Source organism: Arachis duranensis, chromosome 1, assembly GCF_000817695.3.
Source record: "Arachis duranensis cultivar V14167 chromosome 1, aradu.V14167.gnm2.J7QH, whole genome shotgun sequence".
Classification (NCBI taxonomy): Eukaryota; Viridiplantae; Streptophyta; class Magnoliopsida; order Fabales; family Fabaceae; genus Arachis; species Arachis duranensis.
This window is the reverse complement of record NC_029772.3, coordinates 7,958,638-7,978,749: the sequence shown is the minus strand read 5'-3', so window position 1 is coordinate 7,978,749 and position 20,112 is coordinate 7,958,638. Positions and strand designations below refer to the sequence as shown.

Here is a 20,112-nt window from a genome sequence, read left to right as displayed (position 1 = left end):
CTTATCATTTAAGGTCCAAAAAAATTTAACAGTTTCGGACGGTAACTCTCATCCTGCTCCAAATATATGCTGGACGTATGTTTTGGTCATCACGTGGTGGACATTGATAATGGGCATTTTACCCAAGAAAGCCCAAATCATAAGAAAAGATGATATTCAAAGCCCAAAGAAAAGTCGTCCAAAACTGATAGCCTAAATAAAAGTTGATAAATTTGCCCAAGTTGATGGGTGGATGTGATCCAGTCCAAAAGAGAAAAGAAAGTGTGGATATGATATTATAGACTTTGAATGTCTAACCAAAAACTCAGGCAAAAACAACAGGTCTAAGTGTCTAGCCAACAAAAAAGAACAATAGTTGACTTTGAAGGGTTTAGGCCTTTAGGGTCACAACCCAAGATGGGTTAATGTTAGACATGGGGGTGTGACCTAAAGAAAACAAAATATTGTCTTTAGTTGGGGTTGGAAAATAAACCCATAGTCTTGTTGATCAAAATTTCAAAAATGACAGACACACACGAATCTGTTTGATTTTGAGTTAAGACAAGAATAACATATACTAGTACCCAACTTAAATTTGGTTGAGTAGACAATTTATTAGTGTAGAATCCGAATAATACTTAGATTATTGGAGTTGTCAATTATCTTTTAGAGGCAACGAAAAAAAAAGTACTTAACATCACAAAAAAATCACATATACTTGATTTCCTCCATTTTTTTTTTGTATTACGTTTTGCTTTAACGATTTCAAATGAAATTCTTTTTTTATAAAATGCATGCATATTTTATTGTTATTGACTTATTATTATTATTATTATTATTATTATTATTATTATTATTATTATTATTATTATTATTATTATTGGTGTTATCATTAGAAAAGTTGACAACATAAATATATAATATTGATAATTTTTCACGACAATATTACCCAACTATAAATAATTAATTATGTATAAATAAAATTGTATATAATTTACCTAAATATCTACAACTCTAAAGTCTAAACATAATCAGTATTTTGATCAATTAATTATTGTAATCTCAACCAAATAATTTTACATTCCGCCTCATCATACAGAATTTTAAAAATCTATCATAAAAGCTTTGTCTGACTACTAAATGCACAAAACTCAATGCATTCTCATTATTCATGGTTGACTAGTACTAATTTCATTAAATTTTAAAAGAATTATAAATTCATTATTACACAAAATAAAAAGATAAAAAAAATTAAGAATTAATTTTTTTTTTGCTGTCAAAAAAAAATTAATTAATAAAAAGAAATTGGTAAGAAAAAAGGATCTCAACTCTCAAGTCCGAACCAGCGAAGCTGGTGCTGCTGCTGTTTTTGCAACTTACATTTTCTTCATCGACACCATGGGATCTGGATTTGGTGCTGCACCTCAACCTCAACCTCCACCGAGTTGACCAATCGGAACCTTCTAGAACCCGCTACTTGAACGAGAGCTTCAACAACAGCTTCCTTCTTCTACTGTTACCGCTTACTTCTACCCCTAAACGACGATCCAACTCATTAAACGACAATCCAATCCATATCGATGGCGTATAGGAGGAGACCACAGCAAGGGTTTTCGAAGCCTTCTTCAACCTTCGAGTTCGACGACGACTCGTTTCGTAACCCACCGCAGCCACGCTCACCTTCATACTCTTCTGCTTCTTCTACTTCTGACCAAAACGACATCGATGCCGCTGCCTTTACCTCCTCTCCCTCTTCTCTCGCCGCGAAAGCGATTAGGGCTTCTTCGGCGCGACGCGATTCCTCGCTTTCTTCTGTGTACGGTCACTCCAATTTCTCACCTAAAAGCAACAACAGCAACAACAATAGCGTCAACGCTTCTTCCAATTCTCAACATCAATATAGTACCACCACTGCTCCCTCCCAATATAAGGTTTCTCTTTGATTATTATCATTTTTTTTCTGCTTTTTACTTTTTTTTTTCGATTGCAAATTATTATTATTCTTATGAATTACATCGATGTTCAGTGGATGTAGTCTGCAGAGTTTAATTAATAATAATTACTGCCTTTTATTCTGCTTGTATTCCTAAATTTTATTTTGTAGTGTAATTTAGCTATGAGATAGGATTCGATGTTTTTATTGGGAGAGATGGAACTTAGAAAGAGAAGAAAATGGCCAATAAGAAAGAGATAAAATTGAGAGAGAAATAGTCAAATAGTAGGCTTCAATTTCAAAAAAGGTGAGTGCTTTTTCACTTTGATAAAGTCTATTCAAGTCTTGTATTTACTAGCTGGAGGAGTTTTATCTATAGAAGTCCTACTTAGCTTGACCAGGTTAGTTGAACTCTAGTTGACTAAGGATAGAACTGATTTAGGATTGTAAGTGAAGAAAGAAAAATATCCTGCTAGTAAATGAAGATTCAGTGACTGAAACCTCTGGATTAGAAATAAGAAAGCTTGCCTGAAACTCTGAATAAATAGATTAGCAAATCTTTGTATGCCGGCCATAATTGTTAATGGAACACTGTAGGTCTGTGCAAGTGCATTAGAGCAACAAGGGGCCACGTAATGGAAGAGGTATTGGTTGTAGGATGGATCCGTGTTGTCCTTGTGACTTGAGCCATTGTATGATTCATATGAAACTTTATAGATTTACTTGTTCTTTATTTTTATTCTTTTCTTAGTAAATTTTTGTGGGAGCATTAAGGCATTGGGAGTATATGGAATTGAACTAGTGGCAATGTGGACCTGGAGGAGATAAGTTAAAGTGCAGTGGACTGTGGATATGAACTCTGTTATTTTGACTCCTTAAAAGACTTTATTACCAGCAATGTCTGGTCTTTTAGAGTGTAATATTTTTGTTTATGTCTGTATTTTTCTACTATGATTGTTGATGTCTGTAATACATTTGATGACCTCTTCCATTTAGATATTAGTCTACATGTTAAAGCTTCTGCCTGCTGTTTAGTTGCTTTGATGATGCCCACATAATTATAGTTCCAAGCTTGTCATGCTCAAAAAGCAGATGAAAATAACGGTAGATCTACTGAAAATATTATGCATTTTCTGTTGTTTTGGATGTGTTATATCAACGCATTGAAGATTGAAGATGCTTGTTTAGCATATGCTTACATTCTCTTTGCTTCTCTTAAACTCGCATTCTTTTGAGCGCACCATTCTGATTATTCAAAATGGTATTTATTTGTAAATATAGGAGGCAAGAGCCTATGAATATACTTCCATGAAGAACCTGAATGAGTCCAAGAATGGATTTTGGGGTGCTCTGGCCAGGAAAGCCAAATCAATTATTGATGATGATAACATAACTCCACAATCTGAAGCACCAGGGGCGACAAGGTCACAAGTTCCTGGCATAGCGTCTCGGGGAAAGGTGTGCTTTGAATTACACTAGGGGCAAGATAACTCCTCATTATGGATCCTGGTTTATATTTTATACTACTGCAGCTTTGACTAGGCCTTTTCTGCACTAGGTGGGAATTAGCTATATGGATTAAACTATGTCATCACTTTGTATATTAAGCTGGGAAAAAATGTTTTTTGTAGTTCTAGTTATGAACATGTAGTTGTAGTTGTTCATGAAACATAGGTGCATTGCATTTGGAAACGATCCATATCTTGCTTGTGATGAGATATATTAGAATTTAGACCACTAGAGGTTTGGTTTCAGAGTGCATGGAGAAAAAAGCTTCAAAACTGTCTAAGCAGTACGTATGTCTAAAAATGGTAAATCCAATAACTATTGGTACATCACTGAAGAGGGATCTACGCCATTTTTGAAATTGAATTATTTTTATAATCTTTGCATTGGACTAGTAATTAGTAAAGTATTTACTATTTGAAATGTAAGATTGATACTATTTTCGTCGTCATTGTAGTTCCAAAATTCAAATCACTTGGAGGAAAGTAATCTCAAAAGGGATGGGCCAACATTTTTCAAGGGATTGGATGCTATCACATCTTCTCTTACTCAGATTGGTGGCACCATTGGTAAATCTCTGGAGGTGAGGTTTCAATATGGACATTTTTTTTCTAATGGATTATCTTTTCTTGTAACGTGAGTATAAAGTATAAACATGAGATTATATCCTCCTAATGAGTGTGTTCATGATGCTGAATATAAATAAAAAGAGGCCCTCATTTCTTTTAAGGATATTCTTTGTGAACTTATTAGTCCTAATTTATATTTGCAGGAGGGTTTTACAAAAGTTGAGAATCGGACTTCAGATATCATTCAGGAAACTCGTAAGCATATCAGGAAAAAGCCTGGCAATTCTGTAGGACAGGATCAGGAAACAAACCATTCTTCTAAGCTTCAGCAACCCCAGTTGCAGACCCAGATGTCACCAATGGAAACAAACCAAGAACTTCAATTGAAGGCTTCTCGCGACGTAAGGTGGCAACAACTGTATCACTTTTTGATGTGGTAAAAGTATTTGTGGGGTTAGGAGTTGTGGAATCTAAAGTTAAGAACTTAAGATTCCATCTCCTAGTTGTTTACTCTCTAAATTTGATGCCCCTTTCATTCTTTCCTATGTTATTCTCTAAACCATAATGCATACTTATAGTTATTGTAATGTAAATATCATGTGTATGAGAAATGTATATTAGTTTTTCAACAAGAAATGTGGATGTATATGTCAAATCGTTCCCAGGTTCTCAGCATAGTACCAGTTTGGTATCTTCACAAGGCATGATGAGCTTCTACAATTATTTTAATCTTCTGAACTGGATGCATTTTTTGCCTTTTGATTTTTTTCACAGGTTGCAATGGCAATGGCTGCCAAAGCAAAACTGCTTCTTCGGGAGTTGAAGACCGTGAAAGCTGATCTAGCTTTTGCAAAGGATCGATGTGCCCAGCTTGAAGAAGAAAATAAAATCCTCCGTGAGAACCGTGAAAGAGGAGACAACCATGACGATGATGATTTGGTATACATTTATTTTCATTTCACAAATTCCCACTCGATTTATGTGTGCGGCTTTAGTTACCATTTACAATATGCTTATATGGATATGATGTTTTCTACCTAGTACCAAACTCTCTAATCCCCTGCTTGAGCCATGAGGATAACACTTCTTATATGTAATCTTCTTCAAACCTCATAATGGGGAGAGCCTCATACACTGGGTGGTGTTTTTTATACTTTATGACTAACTTAGAGTGCTTCTTTAGCACTTTGCATATTTTTCTGTTTTCACTTCTAGAATTATTTCTGGGTGATATTGGCTTCTTTTGTTAGACTAACTACAAATTTTTATGAGCTTATAAAAAAAATTAAAATGGAAATGTGTACTTCTCTCTTGATTTAAATTTCGGTTAAGTTTAGGTCAGATTTCTGCTGGACCCGTGTCTTGACAGCTGTATATTGTGATACTTAATGTGCACAAATTGGGAAGAATCAAAATGATTGCAGCAAAAGGTCAGATAGAGTTAGGTGGGGCAATGATGTTACTGAGTGGAACTGAATATCTTAGTGAAATTGGTTATTCTTTTGAAGCTTGAGCTGACTCTCTGGATAAATACTTTAATAGTCCTGATGTATCAACTAAGTATGTCAGAATCCAATTAATCTCCTATGTCTTTTATATATCTTCTATTTTTATATAAAGGACTTTCCCCACTTGTTCTACATCCTCTAAATACATGATGAACAGGGAACCAAGTAACGTACCAAATTGATTTATTCAAATGAGGTCTTCCCTGATCAGGTTCTTACACCAATAGAAGTATAAAATTACAATTTTCTTCAATAAGTGGGGTTGTCTATGTGGATCAAACAATGCCATTGCAGTTTACAGTAAACTGTGTCTGTAGACAGCATATGTAAATATTAAATACTAGCTGGTGTTTTAACTGGTGAATTCCATTGCATGTTATGGATCGTATACTCTCATTTGGGAAAGTTTTCTCCATGTTCATGATCACATTTATGTTTCAGATACGACTTCAACTTGAAACTCTTCTGGCTGAAAAAGCTCGCTTGGCCCATGATAACTCCGTTTATGCCCGAGAGAATCGTTTTCTAAGGGAGGTTGTTGAATATCACCAACTCACTATGCAGGATGTTGTCTACTTTGATGAGAGCAATGAGGAAGTTACTGAAGTTAACCCTCTGAACTTACCCCCAGTGCCTTCAGACACCAACATCAGCATGAGTTCAGAATTGGCAAGAGGCATCTCGTCAATCTCTGTAAAGGATGCGAAGATTTCAGAAGCTACTATAAAGGGCTCCAAAAGTTCTGAGGTGATTAAAAGTATTTCCTCAATCACAGGAAAGGATCCAAATTGACAATGAAATTCTTCTATTATTGTGGTTATGCACCTTTTTTCTTTTTTGGAAAATGCTTCTTTGATTTGTTATCATTTATATGCACCACTATTACAATATATGTATCTTTGGGGGGACGTTCCGATGATGTAACTTTATACCTTATAATGTGCAACTTAAAAAGAAAAAGAAAAAAAAGTTATTTTATTTGTTCTAAATTAGCAAGTGCTTGTATAGCAGTGTTTTATCAGTTTGCCCTGAAAGTGTTTCTGTATATCCAATTCTGAGCAGTGTTTTTTACGAGTATAATGTATCAATTTCATGTTTGTGCATCTTGGTGTATAGTGTATACATGATGAGATTTATTATTTGCATTTATTTTTACTTCATACACTGACCTTGGTATACATGAATATATATCTCTGTACTTGAATGTGTTGTGGCCCCTGTGGGATCCGCATAGGATCATTTCCATGCCCCATTCATTCATTCAAGAATTAAAATGCAGTTGGTAAGGGACCAATGAGCTGGAATATGCATAACCAAAACACAGTGAATTGAGTGGCAATATATATATAATTAATAAAATACTATATGTTCATTAATAAAATACTCACATCTAGCAAGAGAATAATATATATATTAATAATAAAATACTATATGTATATTATTACCAATATATCTTACTATTTTGTATTGATATTTTGTGTTCCCGGGTTGGTGAATATAATTAAAAATAATGTTATGCATCCAAGTCTTTTTGTTGATCAAATTCAATCAAATTGGTCTAATATCAATAATAATGTTATGCATTTAAGTCTTCTTGTTTAATTTGGTTAGACTTGATTTATAAAAAGATTTGGATGTGTAGCATTATTCTATAATTAAACAGCTATTTTCTTTTCTGTAACTAAGCTAGTGATTTTTTACTTTGTGTTCCTTCGTACGTGGATGATGTTGAAGGAGTTCTTAAGGTACCATCTATTTCAGTTAAGACAACCCACGGAAGATGCAAATTATTATAGGTGTTTGAAGTTTGAACTTTCACCAAATGAGATATAATTTTTTTGGAGAATATGCAAAAAAGAAGGAAACCTGATTTCTCAATGGTGTAGCTTGTTGATGCAAGCCGACACAGTTATAGAGAATCTTGACATTATAAAAATTTGTATGTGAAAATAAAGAGGAGCCTTAAAACAATGACAACTCAGCATAAATAAAACAGTTAGGATCACAATTGCCATGCATTGCATAGTTTAGGCTTATTATTAAGCGACACACTGTAGCAGTTTCACTTTTGTGACCTACTTTCTTCCTTCTATGGCCACTTAAAAGAAAATACTAGGATAATATTACGGTAAAAAATGTTTTCTAATAAGTAAAGATCGTTTTTTTATAAGAAAAAATGTTATCAAAAAATTAAAAGACCATGTGCAATGTACATATTTTTTTATAAATTTAGTAAAAATATTAATTCTTTATTTAATTTTACTCTTCATCAGATAAATTTCCAAAATATTGTTAGGTGTTTCTCATTTATTATGTGTTGTATTAATATTTAATAAAAAAATGTTAATCTAGAATACTTTTAATTTACTCTGGAGCTAAATTTTTAAGAATTATTCTCTTGTTAGATGTGAGTACACTTATATAGTATTTTATTAAACATATTCAAGAGATATAAAAAATCACTCATTAATTAGCTATTTATGCATAAATACAATAAAATTTCGTAATAATAACTAATTTTGTATGTTTATAAAAATTTAATTATTTTAATAGTTAATTATTTTTCTAAAAATCTATTAAATATCTAAAATATACACAATATATAATAATTAATTTATCTGTTATTTTTCTTTGTTTGTCTTGGTTGAGAGGATAAATACTAAAGAAAGACTTTACAGATTAGGTGTCATTAACCAGCTTGATAATTCGTGTGCTTTATGCTGTAAGGTTGTTGAGTCTGCTTTTTATCTGTTTCTTAGGTGTGAGATCACTTGGCAGGTGTGGAGTGCTTGGCTATACGCTCTTGAAAGAGAAGGAAGAGAATGGACAGTACCAGATACACTAAAGCAATACTTTTAGAGTTGGCTGCTGCGCAGAGAAAGGATGAGAGGAAAATGTGGTTGATTGGATTTTTTGTTATAATTTGGGCAATTTGGTTGGAAAGGAATAATCGAGTATTCAACAATAAAGGCTTAGGTGTCGTGGAAATCACCAACAGGTCTTTTGTGGTCTCTGACGAATGGATGTGGGTTCGTTCTTTAATTGTTGATGACAATGCCAAAGATGATTAGGGATTGCTTTACCTTCTTCAGTTGTTAGTAAATTTATATTTTCAGTTATACTTATAGCTTTTGATTTCTATTTGCTCCACCTAGTGTGTTGACTTTTTTTTTAATATTTTTGTATTTCAGGCCCAATATCCCACCTTCAAGAACCCAGCTAAGCTGGTAGTTGTGGCATTGACTAATCTGCCTGCCATTAAATTACAGTTGCAATTAGGACCAGCTAATTCCATCTTTATGAAGGCACATGCTTTCTAGTTTCTAGTACCACCTCTTGTCTAGTGATCCCTGAACCCTAATTTGCAATAACTTTCCCAATACTGTATTACTCACTTTTCTTTGAGTGCGTGTTTGAAATCAATGCAAACTGGAAATGGGTTTAATTTGAAAATTAAATCTTGTATTTTTTGAGTCTTGAAAATGAGTAATGATTAATCACCTAAAATTCTAGTGGGCTTTGATGACTTTGAAATCTCATAAAAATGGATTGGTTAATAATTAATTTGATTTTAAAATTTAAATACAAACCTAAAGAAATACAAATATTTTTTATTTTAATAATTTTAAATACAAAGTAATTTAAGGTATTTTAAATATACTCTTTAAAAAATGTATTTTGAAATATAAGAATTGATTTTGAAATCAAATCAAATTTTGTTTTCATATAAAGATTTAACTTGTAAGTTGTAACCAACTTAAACTCAAAGCAAATCCGTTTTTAGAATCAATCATTTCAAATACTAACAGAGATTTCTTTAGGAGATCCTAGTATGTCCCTACTACAAATATTTTTCATAGCTTGTCAAAAACATTAATCAATTCAATTAATTACACCATGAATAAGATATTCTCAGTTACTCCTACTCAGTTCGACTATTTTGAAAAATTAATTATGCTAGATAATATTCATTCAATAGGCGTATATTTCATGCTCCAAATCCACACAAAAATTTTATAAATATAAAAAGTCAAAACTTTATTAAAAAAAAAAAAGTTATGAAAGGTTAAAAAAAAAAGAAAAAAAGAAAAACAGAGATAAGATTACTTAAATATGATGACTAATACATGCTAGATACATTAATAAATGAGAGAACAAGATATCGTTAAAGAACAAAAAATAATAAGCCTTGAAAGCATTAATAGAGTTGTAATCTTCAGCAATTTCTATAAATGAACATATCCTTAATCTGAATCTATTTAATAAAGAGGATTGAATGAATTGTCTCTTTCATGCATATATCTGATTTTTCATATGATCTCTCTCAAAGTATTATATAATAAAAATAAATATTTAATTTTAATGCTTTGTCGGTGTAAAATAATTTTATACGTACGTTTAATTATGTAATATCACAACAGAAAAAATGATTATTTTTTATATTGGCTACATAAATAATTATCTAAAAAAATAAATGCGATTGAATGATTATGTAAAATATTTTACACTATTAGTATATTAAAATTAATACAATAATAAAACACTTTGCAAAAATAATAATAATTACTAAATTCAAAATTCAATAATAATTTAAAATTAAAAAATTATTATCTTAACTAATATTATATTTATAACTATTTTATATATTAAATAATACTAATAGTAAAAAATGTAAAAAATAAATTAATATGGACGCTTGCAATAACAATATTGAAAATTAAATTCATAATCTTTTTGGTTATTTTGTTATGATTACCTCTTCCAAATATCCCTAAGAATAGTTCCTAATCCCACCGAATAACTTATAAAGAAATAAATAATAATGCAATGAAAATGAACCCAACACAAAAACAAAAACAGCAGAAGACAGGAACATGCTTAATTATGCTATGTACTTAATGTTTTGTGTGCATGACACTATTTTGGCATCAAAGTCACTTCCTCACTCTTCACCCTTCACTTCTCAGTCCTCACTCTTCCAACTAAATCCCCTCCTCAATCTAAGCTGAATATTATTTTTTTTTCCCAATTTGTTTTTATTCGTTTCCTTTTTCATCCCATTTTCATTTTCTTAATTCTCATTTTTTACCAATTTCCTTCAAAAACATCTTCTGCAACAAACAGAGCCTCTTTTTTGTTGTTTCCTTCTTCCTATGCTTCCTTGAGTCCCAAATACAGCAGAATTTCAACATTCTCCCATCACCCATTTCACCAAATCAATTAATCAACCTTTTTCTCTTGAAAAAGATCTGATTTTTATTGTTCTCTCTCTCTGTCTCTCTGTTCTTGAACTGAGCGAGTTCTTGTTCTTCCACCATTTCCTGCTGCATAAAGACAACAATGCTGAACCAATCTTTGGTCATTTTCTGCTCTGTAAAACTGTAAAGTTTTCAACTTTTTCCCTTCCCTCGCTTCATCCTTTGTTTGTATTAGCTCTCTGGCTCTTCTTTCAATGTCAGATTCTTCTTTTTTCATTATCATTATTGGCATTGTTTAGGGTACATTTTAGTGCTCAGATTCCAGCATTGGGGGTTGGGGTTTTTGGTTCAATTGTGAAAATTGTAACTGAAATGAGATCTTGATGAGGGTCATAACCAGTTTCATTTCAGTGTTCTTCACATTCTCATTCCTTCTCTTGATTCCACTCTCAACCCCTCAAGTTCTTCATGATTCGTCTAGCAGCAACAATGTAGCAACAATTTCACCAAGAACCCTTGATGCAATTCTTCAAGATTGTGCCTTTAAGGCACTAATTAAGCCAAAAACTGGGACACCCTACGATGCACAAGTCCCCAAGAATCTCTCTGGGGTTAGTGTCTCAGCATTGAGGCTAAGAAGTGGTAGTTTGAGGAATAGAGGCTTCAAATCCTACAAAGAATTTCAGATCCCAATTGGGGTTCTTGAACAACCCTATGTTAAAAGGCTTGTCTTGGTTTACCACAATTTGGGAAATTTATCTGAAAATTTTTACCCTTTACCTGGTTACTCATATTTGGCACCAGTTCTCGGCCTTTTAGCTTATAGTGGTGCCAATTTAACAGGTCAAGATTTGCCTGAACTCAATTTAGTTACTTCTGATAACTCAATTTTGATTAACTTCAAGGATGTGAAGAAATTTCCCATTGGTTTGGTTCCAAAATGTGTGTTCTTTGATCTACATGGTTCAGTTCAGTTTGATATTTTGTTACCTGGAAATGTTTGTTTCACAACAGAACAAGGGCACTTCTCAATTGTTGTTGAGAGCAGCAAGATTGCACCTTCACCGGAACCGGCTGCTGTCGCCGCTAACTTTGGCGACGAACACAATCATCATCATGGTGGGAACAAGGACATGTCTAAGGTTTGGATCATTGTTGCATCTGTGTTTGGAGGGTGCATTGTGTTCATCATATTGAGTTTGTTGATTGTTAGAGTTAAGAGAGCAAAGAGGAGCATGAGGATTCAGCAATTGGAATTTGCAGCTGAGAGCGATGAAACTTTGCATATGGCATCAATTGGTGGAACTAAAGCACCATTGGCTGTGGGAACTAGAACAAGGCCAATGATTGAAAATGATTACATTCCTTAGTTGATTTTTGTAACTTTTTAGTGTCACATTCCTTTGTAGAATCATAAAATTTTTACCTTCATTGCAACCATTGATTTCTCATTGTTCATAGTGAGTTCAGATGTTTTAGGATCTCAGTTTGCTTGGTTTTATCAATTAGTATTGATTGGTTTGAATCTCATAATCTCAGCAAAGAAAGTTTCTATGGAATCATACATTCTGTTGTCTATTATCTTTGATTTTCAGATGAAATTTCAATTTTTTTTTTTTGTTATAGATTCCTAACCATTTTTGGGTTCTTTTATTTTCTTGCCACCAACTCTTCTTTCTCTCTTTTGATCAATTTAGGTGAAAATCTTTTAAAATAATTGTTTGTGGCCTTTGTTACCTAGTTTTGTATAACTGACATTACTTAAATAAGGAAAACTTGGGATAGGATAAGTGTGATTGATGTGATGTAAAAAATGATTTTTCAAGTAGAAGTAAGAATATCTTAACTTTCTTGTGTGTATTTTTCAATTAGAATATTTTGAATTGATGTGTATCATTTTTTGAAGAATGGGTTGATGACAATCACAAAAAGTTGATTTAGGTACAAAAGAGATCAATTGATGTATGAATAATTGAATATATACTAAGTGACACATGTTATGAACTTATGATGTGTTTGACTAAGATATCTCTCTCTGGGATATTATTTGTTTGGTGGGATACAAACTTTTTATAAAATGGTTTATAAGTGCACATGAAATAGAAGGAATGATTGTTGTAATGTAAGAGTAGAATTGGTATTTGAGGAAATTGTGATTTTTTAATTCATATGATATCTTCAACATATATGGAGTGTCATGCAAATGCAAGTCTAGTTCAGTGACAGACTACATTTTTTCACATGTCATTGACGAATCTTTAAATACAAGACTAAATTAGCAATTAAACTAATCTAAAACTAAAATGTTCTGTTTAAAATATCAAAGATTAAAATAAATTATGTTTCTAAAGATGTATATAATAATATAAATCTAAAATCTATTTTAATTTTGAATTGAGTATAAAATTCACGTAAAATAAATTTTGTATCTCATCTGATAAATAGTCTTTCATATGCTGCCAGCATAAGGAAATGCAACAATCAAAACTCTATTAATCTCAATGACAAATAAATGCTGAGCTATATCTTAAATGATATAGTCTTCTCTCTTTATTTAGAGGTTTTGGGTAGGGGTGGCAACGGGGTGGGTTTTTACTTTACTCGATTCCGCCCCGCCCCGCCGTACAACAACCTGCATAAAATCCGTCCCACTTTTACCCACGGGTAGTAAAACGTTGAACCCTAACCCGTCCTTGCGGGTACCCGCTCCGCCCCTATAATTATTAAAATCTAATAAATAAAATTAAATTTTAAAATTTATATAACCATCATCATATACATAACATAAATTAAAGTAAAAATTTAAATATGATACAATATTATTAATCATTTACTAATTATTTTACATATATTATACATATTATATATTAAAATTATATATATTATATATAGCGGAGCGGGTAGGGACGGGTATTACCTAAACCCGACCCCGGCCTGCCCCTCATAAGAATCCGACCCGCTAAAAACCGCCTCCGTTATCCGCCCCGAGCGGATAGGGGTGGGGTGGGTACCCATGGATTTGATAGTATTGCCATCCCTAGTTTTGGATTCGAGTCTTATCCTTAACTTTAAAAAAAAAAGTTCTTAATAAAGTATTCAATCTTACTATTCATTAATAATAAAAAATATATATTGTATTTATGCATTATTTTTATTAATAATTATTATTTATATATGTTGTGTTATTTTATTTTCGTTATTTTAAAAAATTAGTTTAATAATATTTAAAAAATAGATAAGTTTAAAAATTAGAATATAAAATATATTAAAAATATATGAAATATATAAATGAATTTAATAATTAATTTTTAGTGAGTATATAATAATTTTTATTCGAAAAAATTATCAGTAAAACTTAATAGTTTCAAACATTCATATCTTTCTTGATTTGGGTTCATTATGTAATAATGTTTCATTTATCTTTTGGGTTCAACAATGATAAATATATAATATGTAAAAATATGGTTGGTGAATCATATATATATATAAAAGAAATGTTAGGAGGATGTTTTTAACTATTAATTATTTATCAATATTTAAAAAATATCAGACCGAATTCAAATGAAAAAAATATAAATATCGAATGTAATCTAATGGGTTTAGTGCTGATTGAAATCAAATTTAGTCGTATCTACTATCTAATTCGATTATCACTGATAACTCAGAAAGACGCAGGTAAACAATATCATCAGACTTTTTCATTTATGGGCTTAATAGGCTCATGGGTTTGTGGCCTTTGGCCCATAGGCTAAAATAGGTTTAAAAGTAAGTATGAATGGGAAAAAGCGGGATTTGAGTGGGCTTATTAGTATTAGTGGGTCGAAGATTGAAAACGAAATAACAAACAAAAGAAGTTTAACATTAAGTTGAAACATGAGCTAACCTTGACCCTCTTGTAGTCTTGTCTCAAGTAGAGGTAGAAAAAAATCAGACGGTCAGTTAGGACACATATGCTTAGACTTTTATAAAAATTTTATTATATTAATAAGTTAGATTTAGACTTATTAATTAATCTTATTAAATTTATTATATTTAATTATAAATAATTTTGTATATTTTAAATATTTTAAAATTTAAAAATTCTTATAAATATTAAATATGATATTTTACATATAAATATGTTTATTAAAAAAATATTTTTATTTTTTTAAATTTAACAGGCCTTTTAACAAGGTTCGAGATAGATTAAGATAAATAACAAGTCAGATTTAATATTTTAAAAAAAGTCTATAACTAAATTTAGACTAATTAATTACATGATAGAACAAGCTTATTAAGAATAAGAATTAAACCTAGCCTGTTTCTACACGCAAAAATTTTAGCCTTAGATCCATTTACAAATTTGACCCTTAGAAGTTTAGAAAATAGAGGCCTTTGTATAGAACTGAACTTAATTATTAATTATTTAATAATAGTGTTAAAGGGTTGAATTTCGAGAAAAGTCATAATACTTTCCATTACCTGTGGGATTTCTGACTGTAACCCACGTCAGCCAGGACAGAGAATCCCTATGGACATTTCTATTGGGATCATCCATATTGGAAAACTTCAAAACTTTGTTAAATACTGCCCAATTTTACGATTAAGGTTTACATTTTTTTTGGTCTCCGATCAAGGTTTACATTTAAATTTAATTGATCTCTTCTTTTCTACTAATAAATATGCAAAGAACTCAATTGATTTATTTACGGTTCTGCTACGTTACCAACAACATATCTGCCAACTTCTGCCAACTCTTATTTATAATTGTGTTTTATGAAAGTGTGTTCGTGGATGTATCTAATAAAAATGTTTTTTTTATAACTGTGTTTAATAGAAGTATCTTTATAGATATATTTTCTGGATGTGTCTTTTTATATATGTATTTAAAATATATTAATTACTAGACACATCTACGAACACACTTCCATAAAATACAAATATAAATAAGAATTGGCAGAAGTTGGCTGATAATATGTTAGTACCCTATATTTTTCCATTTATTAAATACCTTAATTAATTAATCAAACCCGTGGGCGGGAACTGAAACTCACGAACCGGATCGTCATTCCCAACCGTCCGATTTGCTCCCACGAAATCCATGCGATGGTTGATACGTGGCATTTATTACGAATACCAAGTCTTCTCAGCGCTACTTACAACTTCAAAACCAAAAGCATAGTTTCCAATTTTCTTCTGCATTCCCTCCAAAACCGAATCATTTTGCTTCTTTCTCGGATCACACCACAACAATGGACGAAACCGCCACCGTCACCGCCGAAACCACAATTACCACCACCACCACCACTGTCAAGGGCGCCGCCGGAAGAAGAGGAGGCCAGAAGAAGAAAGCCGTTTCCAAGTCCACCAAAGCAGGCCTCCAATTCCCCGTCGGTCGCATTGCCAGGTACATGAAGAACGGCCGTTACTCTCAGCGGTTAGGCACCGGAGCTCCGATCTATCTCGCCGCCGTTCTCGAGTACCTCGCCGCCGAAGTACGTTTGGTTTTTCAATTCTGCATTGAATTAGCATTTACATTGATGAAATGAAAACGAATCTGTTATCGAATTTTGATCTAGGTTTTGGAACTAGCTGGAAATGCTGCGAGGGATAACAAGAAAAATAGGATCAATCCGAGGCACGTGTTGCTGGCTGTGAGAAACGACGATGAGTTAGGGAAATTGTTGCAAGGCGTCACCATCGCTAGCGGCGGCGTGTTGCCGAATATCAACCCCGTTTTGTTGCCGAAGAAGAGTGGTGGTGCTGCCGCAGACAAATCTGCGGCCACCAAGTCTCCTTCTCGTAATTAGAAAAAAAAATATTAGGATTTAGGTTTAGCCGTTTAGGTGCTCCTTTTGTACAATACATTATCGTTTTTAGGGTTTGTTTTTTTGGTGTAGCTTTTTCAGTTACAGGTAACCAGCCTTAAGTCCTTAACTTTGGTTCAAATCTATTTTATTCTATTTTATATTTTAATATTTTATTTGTGTAAAGTTAAAATATCATCGGTGGTGGCTGGTTGAATGACTGAAGTTAACTAAACGCATGAATGGCTGGTTAAAATATCTTAAGCCCTTATACCTAGCAGAGGAGGCCTTGGCCACCGCCCCATGTATTTCGTAAGCAAGGTATTCTAAGGAGTAGAAGTGAGGTACACGAGGTTAAAAAATTTTCTTGTGTTTTGTTGGTTTTATTTGAAAGCTAAGGCGATATTTTCAGAGGCATCCAATTAGAATGCGAATCGACCAAGCGATCAAGCAGATTTTGTAGAAATTTGACCTAGTGAGGAGAATGACGGCTTGGAAGATAGAGTTGTCTTAGTATATGATATTCAATATGAACCACATCATGCCATCAAAGTTCAGACAATGGTCTACTTCTTGGTAGAGGTGGCTGGCGAACCTCCTGAGACCTCGAGCACACGGTAGAAGCTTCATGTTGACGGAACGTCTAACCAAACATTTAGCGGGGTAGAGATCATATTAGAAAACTTGGAGGGGGTGACTTATGAACAGTTCATCAAATTTAAATTCTCGGTCTCTAATAATCAAACAAAGTATAAAACCATGATTGGAGGCTTAATATTAGTGAAAGAGGTCGGAGTAACGAAGCTTAAAGTCAATTGTGACTCCTAGGTCGTGACGGTCCAAGTAAACGGGACATATCAAGTTCGAGACCCACTACTACAAAAGTACTTGAAAAAATTAAATAATTATGCAAGGGCTTTGAAGAGGTGATTGCCCAGCATGTGCCCAGGAAAAGGAACGATAGAGTGGACCTCTTATCGAAGTTGACTAGCACCAACGCTAGAACGGAAAACCGATTTCTTATCCAAGGCTCGGTGAAGAAGCCATCGATGGCCCTATGTGTAGCTCAATGCCAAGGAAAACCTCCATCCTGGATCGATCCAATTCAGCGGTTTCTCGAGAAAGACAAGCTTTCAGAAGACAAGGAAGGAGCTAAGGTCGTAAGAAGAGAGGCCGCCAATTATACAGCAGTGCAAGGTCAATTATATAAGAGAAGACTCAATCAATCCCTGCTGAAGTGCTTGCGACCCGAACAGATGGACTATCTTAAAAGAGGTACACGAAGAGTGTTATGGACACCACATTGGAGGGAAGTCTTTGGCCTGAAAACTCGTTAAAGCCGGTTATTATTGGTCCACTATGATACGCTAGCAAATATGTGAAGAGGTGCCTCAAATGTCAAGAAAATGCAAACTTTCATAAGGCACTGATAGAAGAATTGAGCTCCAACATGGTCTGCCAACCCTAGGGGAAGAGAAGATCTCCCCCAATTGAGAAGGACCTTGGAGCTTGATTTCCTTTTCTTGGGGTTGGGGATCATGAACACTTCTGGATCCTCATCCTAAGCACCCGAAGATTGTTCAACCCCCGCGCTTTGCCATGGTCAACCTCACCACCAACACTGTGGCTGGGAGGTAGCCCAGGCAAAGGATGAGATTAAACCTCCGGCTTGTCGGCTTAAGGGATCTCGGCTTGAGGAGTTGGGAAATCAGAGTGCCCGCATCCCCAGGAAATAAGTGAGTCATCAAGTGACTGAGTGAAGTGATCCCGGTAGCCATGCTAACTACAAACCAGAATAAAACCAAGTTAAGAATTAGGTCACCAATAAAATAGCAGTATACAAATCGAGACATCAAGAGAATAACAGAAAGAATAATGAATTTACCTGCGTAATCCCGATTGGCTTTCCGGTCACCCATAAGGGGATGAGGATTAAGGGGATTGGAACCAAATATTTCCAACAAGACATCGACAATCTGCTGGTTCTGTCGACCCAAACCATCATAGGTCATTTTGATCAGGTAGTTGGAGCCGAGACCAAAGCTCCAAGAAATTGGAATACGCCTCTCCCCTTCAAGGGTAAGCCAGAAGGGACGGTGACCTCGATCTGGCCATACTTTGAAAAAAACCTCTTTAAAACCATGAAAAGAATCTTTAAAGAGGTTGAAGATTCTCTAGTTCTGCACAGCCCAGAAAAAGAACTACCCCTTTTTATGCTTACCCTATCGAGAAGGGTTCGTGATTAGGAAGAAGAATAGGAAGACTTCGACCGTGGCCAGGAGCTCAAAGTACTCGCAAACCATTTCAAAGCACCGGATGACAACCCATCTGTTCGGATGAAGTTGCGAGGGAGCAACATCACACTGGTTTAAGAGAGCCAAGATAAAGGCAGAAAAAGGAAATCGGACACTGAGGGTGGTGAACATGAGTTTGTACACCCACATCTAGTCAGGGACGCAAAGAACATCAAGGTTAAGTTGGCAGACGCATTTATGGGGGCCCGACACCAAGAGTTCGTAATTTGCCTCTTCGGGGCCACTTCCGCACAGTGCTCTTGAGTCACGGAGCTTTTGTAACTCCTCCGCGGTTACCATGGAGGATGTGCTCATGACATCGGTAGTACACCAAGCATAACGATTCATAGAGGGTCGCTGCGCCATACCTATAGTGGGGGCATCACTTAAATTGTGAGGTTGGGAGAAGGTTCTAATCCAAAACTAAGTTATTATACAATTAAACCAAAATTATTTTACACTAAACCATTCTAGCCTTAACCACCAAAGGGAACCTATGGAACCCCCCTGAAAGCTAACAAAGCTAGTTTCAGATCCAAAAGGTAACAGCCAGGGATAAATCAGTGTAACAATGGCTGGAAATAAAGTAGAATAACATAAACGAAATATCACTTACCAGTAATAATGAATAGAGAAAGTTGGAAGAGGAAGAATGGCGGCACTGAAGGGGAAAGGCGAAATCCACAACAATGAAGAAGGCGAAGAAGGAACGACAATGACAAAGAAAATGGGGGCAGTAACGGTGGTAGCAGTTGCAAAAAAGAAATGGAAAATGACGGGGAGATAAAAACAATAGTGTAAAAAGGAAGAAAAGGTGGTTACCGTCGAAGAAGAAGCGCGAAAGCTAAGGGGCAAAATAAACCTTTCCGCTGGCTTTCAAATTACACTTAAAAGTGCATTTAATGCTCTGGATACGACAATCAAAGTGATGGCCTCGAGCAACGTGTGGAGGCAACCCCCACGCACGAAGAAGGCGTTAAGAAGCATGAACCCTCACTGATGAAGGCGTGTTGGGCTAAGCTAATGCACCAGTCACGAGTTCTTTGCCCTGATGAATTGTGGACACTGTTCTGGCACAACCGATGAGAACCTGAAGTCCATCCCACGGACTCGTGACCCGATGATGAGCGGATAATTTGTACGCTTTTTGGCATTGTTTTTAGTATGTTTTTAGTATGATCTAGTTAGTTTTTAGTATATTTTTATTAGTTTTTAGTTAAAATTCACTTTTCTAGACTTTACTATGAGTTTGTGTGTTTTTCTGTGATTTCAGGTATTTTCTGGCTGAAATTGAGGGACCTGAGCAAAAATCTGATTCAGAGACTAAAAAGGACTGCAG

At 34.1% G+C, this 20,112-nt stretch overlaps 3 protein-coding genes across 3 annotated transcripts; all 3 read left to right on the top strand.

Moving 5' to 3' along the window:
• The first annotated feature begins 1,308 nt into the window (after window positions 1-1,308).
• LOC107474205 (uncharacterized) lies at window positions 1,309-6,598 on the top strand. The gene is made up of 6 exons (XM_016093809.3): window positions 1,309-1,910; window positions 3,194-3,370; window positions 3,876-4,001; window positions 4,191-4,388; window positions 4,762-4,926; window positions 5,937-6,598. The coding sequence occupies exons 1-6, from the start codon at window positions 1,560-1,562 to the stop codon at window positions 6,285-6,287; spliced, it is 1,368 nt and encodes a 455-aa protein (XP_015949295.1). The 5' UTR covers window positions 1,309-1,559; the 3' UTR covers window positions 6,288-6,598.
• A 3,792-nt stretch (window positions 6,599-10,390) lies between these two features.
• On the top strand, window positions 10,391-12,228 carry LOC107474196 (uncharacterized). Its single transcript, XM_016093801.3, has one exon. It carries the CDS (start codon window positions 11,077-11,079, stop codon window positions 12,061-12,063), a length of 987 nt encoding a protein of 328 aa, XP_015949287.1. The 5' UTR covers window positions 10,391-11,076; the 3' UTR covers window positions 12,064-12,228.
• Window positions 12,229-15,854: 3,626 nt separating this feature from the next.
• Window positions 15,855-16,665, top strand: LOC107475219 (histone H2A.1-like). The gene is made up of 2 exons (XM_016094852.3): window positions 15,855-16,167; window positions 16,252-16,665. Exons 1-2 carry the CDS (start codon window positions 15,925-15,927, stop codon window positions 16,480-16,482), a joined length of 474 nt encoding a protein of 157 aa, XP_015950338.1. The 5' UTR covers window positions 15,855-15,924; the 3' UTR covers window positions 16,483-16,665.
• The last annotated feature ends 3,447 nt before the right edge of the window (window positions 16,666-20,112 follow it).